Here is a 20172-nt window from a genome sequence, read left to right as displayed (position 1 = left end):
TCTTCTACTCGTCTTTGGCACCTCCCGGTGTGCCTGGCATACAGGAAATGCTCAGTAAGTATTGGTTCAAAGGTAAGACAGGGAGGGAGAAATGAAGAAGAGGGTAAGGGAATTATAAGTTATAAATATTTGTTATCATGTATTTTCTCTAATAAGACAATCCACAGAAAGCTCACCATTTTTGGAGAACTTGACATGCCCTTTATCTATATCTAGGTAACATCCAATGGTATCGTGCATAGTGAATTCCTAGAAAAGCACAAAGTCAAGTGCTGTTAACAGAAAGAAAAATCATAAAGTCACAAGTTCACATACAGCTACATCAAGAGTACACATCAGTTCTTTAAAATAATTCCTTGAGGCCCTAATGTAGGTGTTTAAAACTGCCATTATTTCAGGCGCCTGACTGGCTCAGTCAGTGGAGCGTGCGACTCTTGATCTTGAGGTCGTGAGTTTGAGTCCCATGTTGGGGATAGAGATTACTTAAAAATAAAGTCTCTAAAAACAAAACAAACAAAAATGCCTATTACAGCATATCATAGGTAACAACAGAGGCATCTTGACAGGCTTTTTAGAATCAACAGGATACTCGGGCTCATCCACATTAAAAACTACATTTAGATTCATGATTAGATTTTCAAGATCAAAAACAAGAAATGAGAAGAACATAATGCATTCAAGTCAAAGCCAAAATCAAAATAGATGAAAACAAAACAAAGTAGTATATTTGGAAAGGCTAATAAATGGCCACAGGGAAAAATATTTAGCTCATTTTGTAACATTTCTTCACTGAAGTCCAAATCTGAACTTTCTGTGGAATACATTCAGAAAATCCACTTGAATCTGAGAGTCACTTTTATATCCTCAGTCATGTCACAAGTGATCAAGTAAGTACGCAAGAGAACTTAGTAATGCCACGATTAGGTCGAGAATACAACTTACCTCTCCATAATTATCAAACTGTTTATTATGGGATTTCTTTCCTGTTCCACCAAAGCCAAATCCAAACTTGTCAGTACCTAGATTTTAAAATACACGTTATTTATTGGTTAAGAGTAAACGTAAAACTAAACACTCCGCCCATAAAAGAAGTTCACAAATCTACAATAACTTGAAGCATCTATGCTACGCTGTGTGGTACATATTTATTCATACTGACTTTACTCTTTTTCTTAACTTTGTTCCTCCTCATTTTATACTGTTACAGTATGTATTTCTTAACACTTCAAATCCTTTTGGAACACAGTGAGTATACATACATTTATGTCCAAGTTTCTAAAATATAAACTTTATATGGTTATGCTTATTTATTTTGCTCCCCACTGTAATAAATGTCAACGATCCACAAATATAAATCCGTAAATTCAGTTTATCTTAGAAATGCTTACCTAGGTCTAAGGAAGCCTGCATGGAAGACCAGCCAACCCTGCACAATCCTTGGTCATGACAGGATACTTCATAGTAGTGCTTTCCTGTAAGGGCAAATACTCCGAGGTTTATACACACCTAGGATTCATTTGCCATGTAGCCACTTTCCCATTGTTTCTGAATTACAATTTGTATGTTCCAAATGAAGAGCGGTCTTTTTGTAACATTAGAAATCTTCTCAGATCCTTACTTAAAGCTACAGAAAGCAAGCTCATGTATTAATACATTACTTCACAAGCTGAGACAAGTACAAATGCTATTTAAATACCTTTCGTCAACCCTTTAGTGGCTCTGCATCCGTGCCACTCCTTCACTTCTCTGCTTTGACAACAAAGACCATCTGACCCAATTGCTGGATTTGAGAAAAACGCAAAAAAACATGTCAGTACAATTATATAAATTAAGCATTCAGTCTCACCAATAAAATAATTCTTTCACTTGTTGCAATGTTCCAGACGCTGAGACTTACTGATCCTGAGTAACAAGATCTTCCCTACAGGTAATCACCCTTATTCATCCCCTGGAAGGCCCTGGCCATGTGGCGGACTAGTTTCTATACTGTTATCTACACTGTCATCTATTAACTCAGGTGAGACTTTACTGCATCAAGTCTGGAAAGGAGTCACCACGGCACCTAATCTCACTCACACCGATAACTCAGCTGCATCACCAACACAAATGTGTTCAGACAATCCTTGTCTAGAGTCTTTTAAAGAAATGGATACTACGAGGTGATGCAGCACTCACTCATCAATACCTATTGCTCTGACTTTATGCTTAAATTAGAGCTTGAGCAAATACGACACTAAAAGGAAAACGGGAACTATCTCTGGCTCGTTCCCCAATCCACGGATCCAGAAACCACAGAGAAAGCGGGGAAAAGCACAAATAAATAAACCTGTGGTTATTCGCTAATATTAGGACCCTACTAAACGATGTTCTGTATTATACCTTATGGGCAGTCACAGTGCTTGTCAGCGCTTACTGGCTCTAAGTAAAGCATACAGCCTTCATTTGTCCTGGAAAGAAACTGTAACTTCTGTCCCGGCTCAGGCTTACGATGCCAGTTCCCTACCTGAACGTACAACAAATCCTCAAGAAAAGCATCTCATCACACATTTTACTTCACTCATCAGAAATTAAATTATTTATTCAAAGTATAAATTCTTATTCGTATGGGTACTATGTTCCATAAAACTTTAAACTCTTTAAAAAGTTATCTAAGCAATGGCAAATCCTTAAAATTTCTATATTTAAAATTCTTTACGCATGCATACAGATAGAAACTTTATACAAACTAGAAGTCACGTGGTGGAGAGCAGCAGTTTACATGTTCTGTTGGTCTGTCTGGGGCGTGATTACTCACACTCCCTCTACTTCTTTGCATCCTGCTTCCGTTCTCACCCACACCTGGCGAAAATTCTTCAAGTCAACACTACAGTTCTGCCTCATTCTCTATAAAGGCCACACGATGGTCCTCGGATACACCCTAATCTTTGTTAACCAATCTCTGGGCAGTAATGGCATTCATCCTCTCGTCAGTTTTTACCATTTACAAGTGACGCCACATCTAACAGCTCTGTATGTATATCCTCACATACGGGCACTCATACTACAACGGGCTAGACCTTCCAGAAGTATACACATATTTTTAACCAGCAATGCCAAACTGCTTTCCAGAAAGGCAGTAATTTGATAGGCTGGTTATCACTCTGTTCGACTGCTGCCAATCAAATGGGTATAAAACGACACCTCACTGCAACTTTAATTTCCACTTAGCTGCTATCTGTAAACATTGTCTCTGAACGACTGTTGTCATTTGGATCTGCTCTCGTGGGCACTGCCGATTCACATCCTTCGGCCACTTTCTTTACGGGTTATCTTTCTTACCAAACAGGTAACTTGTTATCTACATGAGACCCCTTGCCATTTTATATGGTTTCTGCATCCGTCATCAATACTGCAAGTGTTCTTTCTGCACTTTTTCGTTTTTGTCTACTGATGTTCTTCTGTGGTATCTCTTACACACATGTTTTTAAATATTAAACAAATACACCTCTATCTTTTGCAATTTCCAAGTTTCCTATTTGGGTCAGGAAAAATCTATCCACTTACCAAAAGCAGATCCTCTATCATATGGGTTCATTTGCCATTTGTTGAGCACTAAAAATAAGTTACAAACATATGAAATTGAAAACTCTCTAAAAAACAAGCCAAACATTTTATATTTTACATACCTTAATTCCTCTGGATTTAATATGGCTTTATACATTATTTGGAATGTACAAGTAAAAGCTCTGTTTTTATTCAAGGCAAAATTGAAAGTGAAAACTGAAACAGGTCAAAGGCAATAATCACGGGCCTTCTGGGCTAAAACCTTTTCTCCTCACTTCCTTCACTGTACTTTGTAGTAGAAGGCACTGATCCCTGTAAGAACTATGAAGGCACTGATAAATGAAGTTTTGGTAACTAAACAACCTGATTGCAATCATAATGGAAATAAATGACCAACATATCAAGATCTAGTTAAGTATCACTATCATTTTTAAAAGAAAAGTTCTTTATTTTAATTAAGTCCATATCACATTCGAAAGTCACAATTTTTTTTTTTCCTCCTCCCTTGCATGGGATCAGCATTTTCCTTTTCTAAAACACCTTAATAGTCTATGGATAACCAAAGAATTGTAATAGCTAGAGAACTCTACATGTTTTCCGGCCCAGTTTCCTGACCAATGTAGAAATCTTTCCTAGATTACTTGTGGTCAAATGATATCTATCGTCTGCTTAAACACTCTGATGGAGAAGTAACTTCCTCTGAGGCTCTCTCTTTCATTGTGGGCTCAATCGAGCTAATTAGTAAGTATTTACACAGAAATCTTCATTAGGTTATTTCTAATTAGTCCTGCTCCTTTCTAGAACAATTATTTTCTCTCCAGATCCCTCCAATGATTTCAATGATTTAACAATTATCCCAACACTTTTTTTTACTTATTTCTCTATGTTTACACATCTAGTTTCTTGATCTCCCAGTTTAAGGTGTCAAGACCCGACTAGGCTCCCATGCTGATAGGGCAGGGCCTGCTTGGGATTCTCTCTCTCCCTCTCACTCTGCCTCTCCCCAACTCGCGCGCTTTCTCTCTAAATAAATAAATAAATATTTTAAATCAATAAATATCTAATTTGTTTATTTCTCACAGGCCATGATATTCAAAACTACTACCATTCTGGTTATCCTCCTTTGGAAGGATGCTCCTGTATCACCATCTCTCATAAATGATGGTTTACTGTTGTTACAAGTTCTGAAACTACTTTCAAGTAGGCCAACAGTCTAAAGACTTCATATCCATTACCTCGCAATTCCTCTACAAATGAGTTCATTCTAGGGACTATGCAACATTGTATCTTTAAATTACTGAGAAGAAAAATGTTGATATACCCAGTTCACTCCACTTAAGCTTGCAATTTTGCCACAATTCTGTTTTGTATCATGAAACAAATAGGACTTAAAACATAAAAATTTTTTAAATAAAAATTTAAAATTTAAATTTAAAATTTAAAATAAATTTTGTCAAAGTATTAACAAAACCATAAATTATTCAAGGTAGAATGGAATTCAGAACCATTTAACAAAAGCAACACAATTTACAGATGAGGAAATTGATGTAAGATTGTTCATGGCACAGATAGGACCAGAAATCCTAATAAAAGACCAGTCTCAAAGTAAATGGGACTAAAACTGAGTTTAAAATTTATACTTTACATTTTAACTTCCTGGACCCCTTTCTTATCTTAAAGGGAAAATGCATGCCTCTTTTCCCTGTGGAAGGCAATACTTCCCACCATCATGGATTTTTACTCCATCAATTTTTTAATAAAATCCTTAATACCTTTGTAAAATACTGCACCAACGTATCTTCAATATTAGACATAAGGGTATTATTCTCTCAAAGAGAGCACCACTAGTATTTTAGGAGACAATCTTTTTTTTAATATTTATTTTTCGGGGAGACAGAGACAGCAAGTGAGCGAGCGTGGGGGAGGGGCAGAGAGAGAGGGAGACACAGAATCTGAAGCAGATTCCAGGCTCTGAGCTGTCAGCACAGAGCCTGATGCAGGGCGCGAACCCAGGAACCAGGACATGAGCCAAAGTCTGATGCTTAACCGACTGAGCCACCCAAGCGCCCCTAGGAGGGACAACCTTTCACTGTTTATGCTGTAAATGACATTCAGTATCCCTGGTTTCCAAGGCACCAAGTGCCATTACCCCTCCCCTCAGATATTGACAATAAAAATGCACACTCTGACCTCCCATCTGTCAATGCCAAGAATGAGAATTACTATTTTTATGCAAAAGGTAAATATTACTATGCAAAAATTACCTGAAGCACCGGTTTTAATTGTTGTTTTTCCTTTTTTGCCTTCCTGTTGGTCTTTCAGAGTCTCATAAACTATCTGGATAACTGGAATACTGAAAGCCTATCAAAGAAACAATTGTTCTCTACATTAGCATTCAGATATTAATGACAGTTTGACAACAGACATTACAGAAGCTATGCATGCACATTGAATAATTACATATTCCAGACTGCTACTCTAATTTCATTTGTCCAAACCCAAAACATGAGCAAGGTAATAAGAGAGTTGATTAAATGAAGGCAAGAGGAGACAGCTGATAGCCCAAAACAATACACAAAGGGGACCTGCATAACGAGCCTAAACTAAAGCAGGAAACTACTTTCCCGGCTGACACACTGCTTCTCTGGTCCAGGCCAACAGGAGAGCAACCCCTACTGTCAGCCTGTTTATTATAGAGCCACTGCACTAAAATTCAGGAATAAGTATAAATACAGAAGATACTACAACTCTTTATACAAGACCGGTTTAAAACTTCACTATTCTTAAAGGTATACTCTTGTAGATCCTATTTCAGAATTAGGGGGCAACAAGAATATCACCCTCGGTGGCAATCAATTCCTTACATTTTTTTAAGAGTTTATTCATTTTTGAGAGACAGTGTGAACGTGGGGGAGGGGCACAGAGAGGGAGACCGCATCCCAAGCAGGCCGGAACTCATGACTTGAGCCAAAGTCGCAAGCCCAACCGACTGAGCCACCCAGGTGCCCCTCAATTCCTTACATTTTGGAAAAGGTTGTTTTATTAAATACTTCAAAGCAGAAGCTACGTTCAAACTTACTTTAAAAATTAACTCTTACAGGGGCGCCTGGGTGGCTCAGTCCTGATTTCGGCTCAGGTCATTATCTCACAGTCGTGAGAGCCACATGGAGAATGGAGCCTGCTTGAGATTCTCTCTCCCTCTCTCTCTGCCCCTCCCCTGCTCTTGTGCATGTAAGCTCGCACTCTCTCTCTCAAAATAAATAAATAAACTTAAAACAAAATGACTCTTACAAAGTAAATCAATTTAAGTTCATTACTTACACCAGTTTTTCCACTTCCTGTTTCTGCAGCCTAAATGGAAAAAAAAGTTGATTTTATCATTTAAGTTGCCAATTAGGAAAGCCAAATTAACATGACACTACGTAGAAATCTTTAAGACTTCACTAGCTACCTTTATTGTCACAGTGCCTCCAGATGACTCAGGTTTCTGCAGTCAACTCTATTGCCAATCTTGTCACTTCTCTCCCATCGCTCAAGAATCTGCTCTCCCGTTCTTTTCCCACTGCTACCGTTCAAATCCAAGCCCTCATCATTCTAACCTAGATCATTACAGAAGTATCCTACCAGTATCTAAACTCTGAGCTACACTACAAGCTGCTACCAAATCAGTCTTCATCAACGCGGTTACAACTATGTAACACATCCCCACTTAAAAATGTCCAATGAGCCCCACTGCCAACAAATATCAATTCTTTAACATGATACTCGAGAAAGAGCCCAAGTAATTTGACCCACTATGTACTTCCCATCTTACCCCAAGTTACACACCCCGCCCCCAACACACACATTTTATGCTACCATCTAATTGAATTACTCAGGGGTCAACTCCTGCATCCTCCTGCTCGCTGCTTTTGTTGATACGCTCTCTACATATAAGGTTTTCTCTCTCAGCTTTCCTTTGTCCAAAATCTACTTCCCCAAGTAGAGCCTCTTGTACAACACTTACCTGTGTACCTGTCTTACTGTGCCACAGGGTTTCAGCTTCTCAAGAGTAAAGAGCGTATCTAATCCACCTTTGTGTTCCCTACAACTTCTACCTCAGTACTTTGAATACGGTATGAATAAAAGTAATTTGGTGAAAGTATCATTTTCAAGCCTGGGGAGCTCTTAAAGTGGTCACAAACAGTCCCAGAACTGTGTGTCCTCAACCCAGAAAGACCTCACCAAATGTAAACATACCATAAGTACATCACCGCCTCCTAGGATCAGTGGAATAGATTCAGCCTGGATATCAGTTGGGAGACTGAAAGAATCGTATTTCGAAGAATTCGAGTTAGTAAAAAAGCTAAATAAGTCATGCTAAACTATAAATCTAAAAGAGAATTTTATTTGGTAAACAGTACCCATCTTTTCCAACTAAAAATATATCAAAGTATAAAAGGGAAGCTTTCTAGAGAATAAGAGAATCCTAAGAAAAACTGAATTTTACTTACCAACTAGACTCCAAAATTTTTGATAGAATCTCTAGCAACTCCTTAAATTACTGAACATTGTTGTCACAGGTGCATTTAAGTTTTATGTACTTACAGCCAATCCATCTCCTCTACAGCTTGAGCAATCTCAGGCATGACACCCATCTCTGAAAACAAAAATCAATTGTAAGAAGTTGAGCACACTAAATTGAAATCATACTGCTCTTAAAAGGACTGTTCAGAGAACAGGGAAAAGGCTTTGAAGCACAGCTGTTCTTTAGTACCTCCTGTGTACGGCACCATTAAAAGAGTATAGTTTTGGAGAAAGACTTGAGTTCACGAATAAACTCTCACTTACTAGCAATGTGACCCTGGCAAGCTCTACAGCTTGCAAAACTATACACCTATTTTCTCCACATGAAATCAGACTGATAGTATCTGCGTTGGAGAGCTATGGAAGATTATAGATGAAAATATGTGATACATGGTCGTCACTCAATACACAGTAGCCACCAGTCCTTCCTTCCTAGGGCTAGTGAAGAAAAATCTACCAGACTTGGAGAGAAGGTTCTATCTTGACCAACGTTTTGGTTGTTTCATCTAGACATAATGTGGAAGTTATGCACCTTCACTATTTGAGAACCATGTGATTAGCCTCAGCGACCTGAGAAAAGTGAACAGACAAGTGGAGAGAGAGGCCCACGCTTATTGGCAGCCAGGATCAAACTCCGACTAACTGAAAAGGGAGGGGCCAGTTGTGAAAAGCTGGATACTTAGAAATCACAGCTGAAGAACTACTGTTCTTAATTTTTCTCATATTTAAATAATTCACTTTGAAGCCAGTCCTAAATGAATAGATTGGGTTATTTCTGATTGAATCTTGTCATTTTTGTCATTTCTCAAATGAACTGTAGTAGCTGGCACACATGGAGTAGTTAGTTGGATTGTGTAAACCTCCCTTCCAAATAAGTGATTTTTAAGTCTCCATTTACACAAATGCAGCTTTTATTACTATTACAAAAACATATATTCTTATGAAAAATTTAATAACACTCAAACATTCCTAAACCCCAGGGATAACCAATTTGGATTTTTTTAATTTTTAAGGGAACTTTTTTATTTCTTATAATTGTGAAATGGCATAAATCTATAAATTGAATATATCCAGTGCGAAAACTGCTTTTTCTTTGCACTTGGTGAGAAGAATCACCCTAGCAAGTAACACAGCAAAATAGGTAGAACACTAAAATTTTAGTACATAGTAAACTAGTTCATATAAGTACTAATGACATAGGAAAGTATGAAATCGTTTCCAAAAAAGGTTCTCCTACCTCTAAATCTCCCCAGGAAAATCCACAAATCAAAAAAGTAATCAAGATCTAAAGCTGTATATCCAAGCAGAGCTTTCTAAGAATTGTTCCCATTAGGGTCTAGCTGTATTCTCTCTAAAATGCAAACTGCTAGAAAAAAGGAGACAGTCTTAAACACGCTGCACTGAGTATACTGCAAGCTGAGGCTGCCGGTGAAATTGTTACACAAGTAGTAACCAGAGACTGCTTTCAGCAAGTTCCAAACTTTTTTTTTTTTTTTTTAGTTTATCTACTTTTTGAGAGACAGAGAGCAAGAGGGAGCAGGGGAGGGGCAGAGGGAGTGAGGGGGAGAATCCCAAGCAGGCTCCACACCGTCAGCGCAGAGCAGGATAAGGAGGCTCAAACTCATCAACCCTGAGATCATGACCTGGGTCGGTAACCCCGGACAATTTCTTGTTTCATTCTGGTCATGTTCTCTGCATGTTTGCTTTGAAACCATGTTTTCTATAAATATAACACTTAAATATTTAAGGGAACAATAGGAATATTCATGTTCTGTAATCCTACTTGTCTTTATTTCGTATCACACTCTTCTAGTCCTTCACCCTAACATCACTGAAATTTGCGCATGACTCCCAAAGAAGTGAACCTAATAAAATGACAATCTGAAACTGCTCTGCGCACCTTGGCTCTAACATCTTATTCCAGGAGAGTTGGGCGAAGAAAAACAGCTACCAGTCTAAGTACATTTCCCCTTGCCTCCTATTATAAGATGCAACTAAAACAAATCAGAAATCGCGTCTCGTGACTAAAGGCGTGGAATGCCTAATCTTCTTGTAGGTGTAAGCCGAAGAAAGTACAGTATTGTGTTATATCTGAAGTCATCTTCATAGGTTAAGTGCATCAAAAGACAGTAGGCCTCACTTGATACGTATATGGCTACATAAATTCTCCACCTTTCGTATACGTAAGGCTTATGGCAGCTTCTAAAACTGGATGTAAAAAGGAGGACAGAGAAGACGGAAAAACGACAACTTTGGGGTTAGATCAGCCACCTCAAATCACTGTTTGGAATAAAGGAGGGCATCGTACCGCCAACTAAGAACAAATGAGTTTCCAAAATGTATGCTGGGCTGGTGTGTCTGCAAATATGCTTCAACATAGAACGTTAATGTTGCTACAGCAGCGTTTGGCAACAAATAATGATCAGAGGTGTGCCTGCGACTTTTCGTTTTAGGAAGGCCTGAAAAGACTGGACAGAGGCAGGACGGGCATTTCCGACTGACCCTTCCCCACGCCCCGCTGCTTCTCGGCCTGGCCAGGCCCGGAACCGGCGCGGGCAGAAGAGGGCTCCCGAGCGCCACTGCCACGTACGACAGGCCGGAGGCCTAGCGCTACGCCGCCGCGTCGTTTTCGCTGCCGCGGGTGCCCGGGCAGGCAGGCCGGCCGACGGCGGGGGAGAAAGGCGAGAGGGTGCAGGGGGAGGCCCGGCGGGCAGCATCTGCAGAGAAAGGCACTCGCCAACACCGAGGCGGAGGCCGCCACTGGTCCCCCCGCAGTTCGGGGACCGCTGCGGACAGCTCCCTCCCGGAGCGCGCCGCACTTGTCCCCACCGCCCCCACCGCCCCAATGGCTTCCCGCCCGCTTGCCGGCGCCGCGGCGTGGATGGAGCCGCCTGCACCAGCCCCCGCTCCAAAGACGCACCAGAAAAGGCCGCCATCTTCGCCCCGTCCTGCGCGGCTCCGCTGGCTCTCCCTCCCTCCGCACTGACACGCTTCTTGGCAGCGCGCGCTTCCGGCCCTCGGCCTGCAGCTTTCCCAGTCCGGGTAGGACCTCAGGCCGGGGAGAACGGTTCCGGCCGAAAGAAAGGCCCGGCCTGGCCCCCGCAGCGCGTTGACCAGGTTCAGCCGGACCTCGCCTTCGTAGGTAGCCAGGACCCGTCGTCATTAGCCGCGATAATAGTTATCTGTTGTTTAGAGCATGCCATGTGTCATCGGGACCACTTTTCCACATGTGAGGAAGCAGACGTTATGTGATGAAGGTCACACAATGGTCCTGGATGATCAGAGGGTAAGACGTTGCCCTCTCCGCTGCCTCACTCAGCACCCCGACTTCTGAAAAAGCAGGGCCTTGTGGTGTGTGAACGATGGAAAGGATGCACTGCGCTCATTGCCCGCAAAACCTATACCAGTGAGGGTCTGCACCCAGTAGGCATTCACGTAATACTTTTGATTTAGGTTTCCCAACGTCCGTTTTGTTGTTTGATGTAGTACTGATGATATCAAGTTTATTTGACTTCCATACAGTTTTGACTCCTTTCTCTTTGCAGAGAGATGGGAAAAGTAGATCAATGTTTAATCCTCCCTCTACGCACAGGAAGTATCAATATCTTTCCTTGAGGACACAGATTCAGGGAAGTTAAGTAACTCATGTAAAGCCACCTGCAGCTACTAAACGGCAGCGGGGGATCCGAGCCACATCTGCTTAACTCCAGGGTGCATGCTGGACCATCTTTAGCTGACCACAGACCGCCCTGGAGAAAAGGAAACTCCTTAGGCAAGGTGTATGGGTGGAGTTAGACGTCCAGCTTCAGGATCCCTACTTCCTTGAGTAACCTGTGTAACCTTAGCAAGCCTGGGCTTCAGTTTACTCATCTGTAAACTATCCATGAATAATTGTCCCTGTCTTATAGGATTGTTGGGAGAATTAAGTAGGTAAAGCATAGCACATGTAACTATATATAAGTGTTAGCTCTATTACTGTTACATGTAACGGATTCTCTTGAAGCTCCAACAGCCAGGGACAATACATTCAAGCCTGCAGCTTCACACCTCCAGGGGGCACCATTTCCCTTATATTCTATGTTGTCATACGTTTTATATACATTTCTACAAATGATACCCCTGAGAGTTATGCAGTGTGGCAATTCTAAATAGATGCCACATTCCAAAGACAGACAGAAGTTCCCATATCATGCAGCATTTGCAAAAGGGAAATCTGAAATCTGCTTTTTGGTCCTTTAGCCATTCCCTACCTAATATGTATGAGAGGATTGAAGGTATAAGAAAAAAGTTCTCTCTGAAGAGAACCGTTGACACCCTATGGCATTTTTCCTCTCTCAAGAGTGAAAGTATTTTTTCCGGGCACTACTCAGAGACCTTTTGCTCTCTGGGGTTTGGGAAGCATAAGGCATGCTGTGAGAAGATGTGGCAGGAAAGGACAAAGCGGAAGACCAGGCTGCTGAGGGAGCGGGCCACATTTCTAACACCTGAGGCAGAAACACATAAGATTTTTCTCCCAAGGGCTAACCGGACCTCTGGGAACAGACTTGAAGCTATCTTTAAAGGCAATGTGCTCAGGAGAGCTGCCTGGAGAGCTAAAAGACACAGCAGAGGGACTCCCAAAGAACCCTGTTGTACATGCCTTCTAACCAGAGGAGAGAGATCACCTGCCTTATGTGAGTTAGACCTGGAAGATACCAGCAAAAGAATCTCCAAAACACCTACAGAAAGTACCCCCTCAGAGAAAAAAATCAGAGAGCACCAGAACCAGATCACTATGATGCCAGCCGGATGGAGGTAGGTACCTTCCCCACCACACGTGACTTTATCTCTCGCCAGACACCAGAAACAACAGCTAATGGGAGAGGGGAGAGCAGAGACTGACCACACTCCACCCTATGGCCAACCCGGGGAGGAAGGAAGCTATAATTTTGGTTAAAGTTGTGAATTTTGATCATGACACTGGACTTGATAGTTAAAATTTTTTAATGTTTATTTATTTCTGAGAGAGAGAGAGAGAGAGAGAGAGAGAGAGTGGGGGAGGGGCAGAGAGAGAGGGAGACACCGAATCCGAAGCAGGCTCCAGGCTCTGAGCTGTCAGCACAGAGCCCGACACGGGGCTCAGACTCACAAACCATGAGATCATGACCTGAGCAGAAGTCAGAATGCTTTGACTGACTGAGCCACCCAGGTGCCCCTGGACTTGATAGTTTAATTACAGAAATGAGGCTATAATTGTGATGAAAGTAACCAGACAACTTTTCATTATTTGAGAGTAACCAGAAAAGCTTTAGAAGATGCCAGAGGCATCTACCTAGGTCAGGAAAAGAGCCCATGGAGAGGGTTTCAAGGTGATGAATGATGTTTTCTCCTTATGCCTTATCAAGTTTATCTCATTTACTATACCATTTTAATAAATATCGTGCGTGTGTGTGTGTGTGTGTGTGTTTGCGTGTGGTAATACCCTCAATTATGTGAGTTAGGATAAAATGTGATTGGCTACCCACCTTGGCAGGTAAGGACAAGGCCAGGCAAAGAAGTGGCAGGCAATTCCTTCACTAAACCAAGAAATAGAGGATGGGTGCTCCCAGTCCAGCATCCTGCTGGTCTACCCTTCCCAGAACAATCTGATAAAATGGAGGTCTACTATTAGGAAACAGTGCTAGAATCCCGGCCTACTTCCAGAAATCCAGCTACCAGGAGATAATTAGGCGGGAGGACAGCCACCACTAGGTGGCCCCAAACTGCCGCTGAGCCTAGTAAAGTTTGCACTGGATTTAAAACTACCAGCTGGGACTGCCCCCCACCCCCTGGGGATTTATTTCTATAACCTTACATAGAACCCCACATTCTATGTACTTGGGTATTATGTAACATGACCCTGCTAATCATGTTATGGTGGAATGTTACCACATTACCCATGCACCCAGAAAGATTGTGCTGTGTGTTTTCAAGTAAGCTATTCTTCTCCACGGGAAAACACCTGGTTGATTTTGCAAGTAAGACAGACATGAGAAATAATGTCTTTCAGATAGCCAGGACAGCATAAAGAGCAGGGGCCCAGGGAAGGACTCTGTAGACTGGCCACCCAAAAGCCATACGCTGTCCTCTTCCTCCTTGCCTTTCTGTGTTATACAGACTGGGAAAAACAAAACAAAACAATCACTTTGCAGACTCCTTTGGAGAGAGAGAGATCCATGAGCCCCAGTTCTGCCTGGAAAGGTGTAAGTGGAAACCCCACGTAAGGACTCTTTAAAACAGAATATCCGGACTGGCATGTGACCTTCTTCCTCCTGGCACATGGACACGGGACCTGTACAGGCGGCAATGCGTCATGAAGATGGAAGCTTCGTCCTATGGCTATTGAAACATGAAACGGGAGAAGATTGGATCCTTGGTGACAATGTAATACAAGTTGCCAGCCCAGATCCGTCTACCTCTAGACCTCTTGTGGTTTGAGAATGCCTTATGTAGTTAAGCCACTGATAATTCTCTCTGGTTTGCAGCCCAACACATTCCTAACAGGTACAGAAAAGAACGGAGATGAAGCATTCATCGGGATGGACTTCGTGTAATGAATCCTTCAGAAATTTTTTTCAAGTGATCTAGAATACAGCGATAAGCAACCAACAGTGACTCTAAGGAGGAGGAGACATTTTGGCCTGGATGGTGAAGGCACCATCGACAACAATGTTTGAATGTATGGTCATTTCCTTACAACCAAAAATAAGAATGAAATGTGTCGTACATGGTGGAGGAAGTGACCCTGAAACCAGGCTAGGAAATAGAAGTCAAATCAGATAGTTTACTTTGTCCTTTCATTGGCACCCATCCCCCTCCCAGACTCCATTCTGGCTCTTGATAAAGATAAATCAAGCTGCCTAGTTCCTAAGGATCCAGCCTCCAAGAAGAAGGAAGCAGTAAGGGAGAGAAGTTATTTTAATGTAAAAGAAGTTGATCGATAAGGTGATAAATTCAGTATATAAACCCAAGTCCTTCCTCATATGATACAAACCCACGCATCATTCCACACAAGAAACCACAAGCTTCTGCCTCTTCAAATGCTACCCAGGGAGTTTGCCTTCACATCCCCAGGGAGAGGGGAGGACTCTAGAGTACTTGGCTCTGGATCCTGAATCCCACTCTCAGTAAACCTGATGTGACCAACCTTCACCAGGAAGCTCCCTTTCCTCTGATACAGCTCATAGTTGTTAAGGGTCCCGCATCCACTCTCCTTAGGATGCCACACACCAAATCCTCCATGCCCAGCCTCCTGCTTACTTCTGGCTTATTAACCTGGGGTCATTTCACCCTCTAGTGTATTAAATTATGTAGGATTCCTTGCATACACCAGATTGCCTCTTACCGCTGTGTATTTTCTTATGTTGTTTCCTCTCCTTAGAAGAGCCTTTCCTTTTAAGTTTCAGTTATCTGTTGCTGTGTAGCATCCACTCCAAAACTCATACAACAACCAGTTTATTTGCTTATGATTCTGTGAGTCAGGAGTTGGGGCAAGGCTTAGCTGGCTGGTCCTTCTGCTCCAATGGCACGACCTGGGGTCATTCACTCGCATGCCATGAGCTAGAGTCTGGCTGGGCTGGAAGATCTGAGAAGACTTCACAGCCATGTGTGAGGCCACAGTGCTCCTATACATGGACTCACTCTCTCCACAGGCCAGCTTGGATCTTCTCACAGCAAAGTTAGTCCCAGGGAAGAAAGACTTCTCAGGTGCCAGTGGGGTTCCAAGAGGATGTGTTCTAAAAATAGAAAGCAGATGTTGCATATTTCATAAATCTGCCTGGGAAATAGTAAATGTCACTTTTGTCAAATTCTATTGGTCAACACAAATCACATGACCAACCTAGACTCATAAAAAGGGGAAATAAGCCCCTTCTTTTGATGCAGTAATTGGCAAAGAGTTTGAGGACATCAGTGGCATAACCACACCTATCTTCCTGGCACATTCCTGGTTATTACGGAGACTTAGCTAAGCTAGCACCTAGCAGCAAATCCTGTTTAACGCCAATCCCTAGCTAGCAAATACTGCTAGTTTGCTCTGAGGTTTATTTTTTTTTTTTTTTCTTAAATTTCTGACTCTTAGGTGGACATCTGGCTGCCCAGAATAAGGACTTCCCAGCCTCCCTGGGACTGGCCTGTGTTCTGGCCAATGGCATATACGCAAAAGCGTCCTTAAGGGAGGTGGTAGATCCTTCCTCCTCCTCGTTCCTGTTGGCTGGCCTGGAGTTTGAGCAGCCATACTGAACCACGAAAAGAGAGCCATATACAGAGTATGGCAGAACAAAAGGAGAGAAGTAGCTTGGGTTCCTAGTGAGAAGCACCATACTAGCCAAAACTGTGACTCTGGATTTCTTACATGGGGGAGAAATAAATATCTATCTTGTTTGTTTTGGGTTTTTTGTCCCACACAGCCAAATCTAATCCCAATTTATATATCCCCGTTAGGTATCTCTTGCTGCAAACCAAATTGCCCCACAATCTAGTGACTTAAAACAGTAAACATTTATTGTCACTAACAGTTTCTGTGGGACAGGACTTCAGGAGCAGCATGGCTGAGTACTTCCACTGGGAGTCATTCAGGCTGTTGAAGTCGGTCTGCTGGCCGGGACTGCCGTCATCTGGGGCTAGGGAGGGAGGCTCAGCTTATAAAGGTGGCTTGCTGTCATGACTGTGTGGCAGTTAGCAGGAGGCTTCTGTTCTTCTCCACATAGACCTCTTCCTCAGCTGCTTGAAAGTTCTCATGATATGGCTGCTGGTACCCCACCAACCCCACTCCCTTGTCACCAGAACAAGTGGTCCTAGAAAACAAGGCAGAGTGAGTGATATCTTTCATGGGCTAGCCATCAAAACCACACAGTCACTTCTGCAATAGTTTATTGGTCACAAAGGCCTATTCAGTGTGGAAACACACAAAGGTGTGAATACCAGTTAGATAAGGATCATTTGGGGGCCATCTTCAAGGCCAGCTACCACCGCCCCCCCGCCCCTTGCTTCCCTAACAGACTTCTGATTTTTTCACGTAGTAGGTGGTAATCCCTCAAAATCAGGAAACAGTATGTTTTTACAGCATCCTCTGGGATAAATCATGTTCCTTCTAGACCAGCCATTGTTGTCATTAAATTTGTTGGCTTAGCTTACCTGGTTTTTCTCAATTTTCCTGACTCAGAAAGCAGTTTGGAGAGAGGGAGGTTCACATTTAAACATCCTCTTTTTTTCCTTCTGAATTTCCTGCAGCTTCTAAGCCAAGCAACAATCATTGAATTTTTATGCTTTCGTCAAAATAAGCTGTCAGAAACTGGTCCAGATCTATTAGAATGCAACATCATTCTCGCTGCCCCAGCATTCACCTTATGGTGCAGAGACCAGAGGGGGCCTGGAAAACAGACATAAATCCAGAGATCTATAATTCTCTATCCCCTGAAGAAGTGGCCATAAAGTCCATCACTCCAGATATATGAGGAGAGGGAGACAAAGGACAACCCAGATGAGTTTCAGAGGGACTGTAAAACAGAAAAAGAGATCTCACTAACTGTGTCGGTCTCATTATAAGCAAGCCAGGCAAGGACATGATTTATGGGTGGGTGCTGACTGGCCGGCAGGCATGAATGTTACTCTCCCTCCCACGCCCGCCATCTTGAGTGCTCATCAGCCCCGGTGAGTGATGCCGGTGGCTCTTGGGGAGATAGCGCTGTACTTGGAGGCTGAGCAAGAGAACATGGCCTGGAGGTTGTGGGTGTTTAAGAACAGACTATGCACCAGAAAAATGTTCTGAGTCCAGCTGCCCAGAATCTGCTAGGACCCCTGAGTTCCATTACCTGCAGAAGAGAGCCATCCTTGCATCTGCACACAGGCTTCAGGCTTGCTTTCTTAGCCTCCTTCCTAGTGTCCTCACTTCCGTGTACCTCCTTCCTGTCTCTGAAACCGATCACAGGTTTTCTTGTTAATAAGGTCTGTGATTTTTATTTGAACTTGGCTGCAACAATACAACTTTCTATATTGAAAAAACAAAAAGCAGGGCCAATAAGAAAGATGGCCAAGAATTCTTCAAAATGCCTGGAGAAAATAATTCTAAATATGGAAATTTATACTACCTGGTCATAGGTTCCTATGATGTTACAATAATGGGACTGGGAATTCATGGAGGCTGCTTCAAGCGTAGCTCTGAATAGTGATGTTCCAGTTACTTTGGCTGCATAACAAATTACTCCAAAATGTGGTGGCATCAAATATCCATTTATGATGCTCATAGATTTTGTGGGTGAGAAGCCTGTGCAGGGCACAGCAGGAATGACTTACCTCTGTTCTTCAATATCTGTCGACTCAACTGAGAGACTCAAAGCGTAGGTGTTGGGATCACTTGAAGGTTCCTTCACTCACACACCCTAATTGATGCTCTCATGTCACTGACGCCCTGGCTGGGGCTGTTGGCCAGCGGTGGCCTCTCCATGTGGACTTCCTCACAACATAATGGTTCTATTCCAAAGGCAGCATCCCAAGGACCAGGTAATCCTTAATGACCAAGCTCCCGAAGTCGAGCAGTATCCCTTCCTCCCCATTCTGTTAATTGGGGCACTTACAAAGGTCTGTCCAGGTTCAAGGGGATTCTAGATAGTAGCATTTGAAGTATGAGTGGCAACATTTCATTACAAGAAAAGCACGTGGGACAGGGTAATTTGTGTGGCCATGTATTAGAGTTCTCCAGAGAACAAACCAATAGAATGTGTATATATGAAGAAAGAGATTTAAGAAATTGACTCATGCAATTACAGAGGCTGGCAAGTTCAAAATCTACAAGGATGGGTTATCAGCCTGGAGAACCAGGAAATGCTGATAATGTAATTCGGGTCCGAAGGTTGTCTGCTGGCAAAATTTCCTCTTGCTTGAGGGAGGTCAGCATTGTGTTCTGTCAAGGCCTTCCACTGTTTGGATGAGGCCCAACTTTACCCAGACCGGTTGACGCATAAAGTTAAGCATCGCAAATCCACCTTGTCAACTTGGCACCCATATGTATCTTCTTAAACTATGCTTAATCTCCTAAGACAATGACAAGGTCACGCTCCCGCCTAACATGGCACAACCGTCCTGTGTATAACTATTGATAACTCACTGACCCTTTCCCCAGGTGAGGATGCAAAGTCCTTACATGACGTTTACTGTTCTTGATATCATGTAATTTGAATATCGTGATGTAAAGTTAGCAATTCTTAAATACTATGACATGAAGTAAGTACATCTTATGTTACATGACAAAGGGATAAGAGAGGAAAGGATATAAAGATATTAGCTTAGTGTGTGCATATATATAGCATACACACACTCATAACAAAATAAGGGAGAAATACTCATGGCAGTTGTAGTCCACAGTTCTGAAACTGATCATGTGGTCATAGCTATTATTCACAACTACGTTCTTCGACTACCCACTCCCTGTTTCCCTGCCTTGTGCTTCATGCCATCATTGCCACAACATCCTACTGGTTACATGGACGAGCTACAAAGGGCTAGAAAAAAGGAGGCTGGGATTGTAGGAGGACAGTTTTGGAGATGAGCTCCTACACCGGAAAATAACTACTATTTCTCCATTCTTTAGATGTCAAGTACAAATCATAAAATGGATACAAAGAAGCCTAAAGCATTTGGACCTAGACTGGATCAGGGAGGACTACGTATATCAAATGAAGATTGGTTTAATACGGTAGATTAGTGGTTCCCAGCCCTCACTGTGCATCAGAATCGCCTGTGGGACTGGCTAAAATGCAGACACGGGGCCCTCCTCCCTCAGAGTTTCTGATTTCGGTAGGTCTGAGGTTAGCAGACCTATCATTTGCATTTCTCACAAGTTCCCAAATGATACCGATGTTGCTGGTCTGGGAACTACCATTTGAGAACCACTGTTGTGGATGAAGCAGATTTTAAGCAAGCAAGAGAGTGATCTGATCAGATTTTTATTTTCTATAACTCTTTCTGGTGGTTTTGTGAAGAATGCATTTGTGGAGGTAAACCACTAATAGGTTATCACAGTAGCACATGTAAGTTGTAACTGAAACT

General features: G+C 42.4%; 1 protein-coding gene across 1 annotated transcript in view; it reads right to left on the bottom strand.

Moving 5' to 3' along the window:
* DDX1 (DEAD-box helicase 1) overlaps positions 1-11133 on the bottom strand; it is a 36650-nt gene extending 25517 nt beyond the window's left edge. The window contains exons 1-10 of the mRNA XM_060648839.3: positions 11030-11133; positions 8131-8182; positions 7783-7846; positions 6865-6894; positions 5808-5904; positions 3544-3591; positions 1697-1780; positions 1389-1472; positions 943-1019; positions 177-249 (exon numbers count right to left, since the gene is read on the bottom strand). Coding sequence (XP_060504822.1) covers positions 177-249; positions 943-1019; positions 1389-1472; positions 1697-1780; positions 3544-3591; positions 5808-5904; positions 6865-6894; positions 7783-7846; positions 8131-8182; positions 11030-11045 — 625 coding nt within the window. The 5' untranslated portion in view covers positions 11046-11133. The remainder of the gene's footprint in view (positions 1-176; positions 250-942; positions 1020-1388; positions 1473-1696; positions 1781-3543; positions 3592-5807; positions 5905-6864; positions 6895-7782; positions 7847-8130; positions 8183-11029) is intronic.
* Between the last annotated feature and the right edge of the window lie 9039 nt (positions 11134-20172).

This window comes from Panthera onca, chromosome A3 (assembly GCF_046562875.1).
Source record: "Panthera onca isolate mPanOnc1 chromosome A3, mPanOnc1 haplotype 2, whole genome shotgun sequence".
Lineage (NCBI taxonomy): Eukaryota > Metazoa > Chordata > Mammalia > Carnivora > Felidae > Panthera > Panthera onca.
The sequence above is the reverse complement of the archived record's forward strand: the minus strand, read 5'-3'. Positions and strand labels throughout refer to the sequence as shown.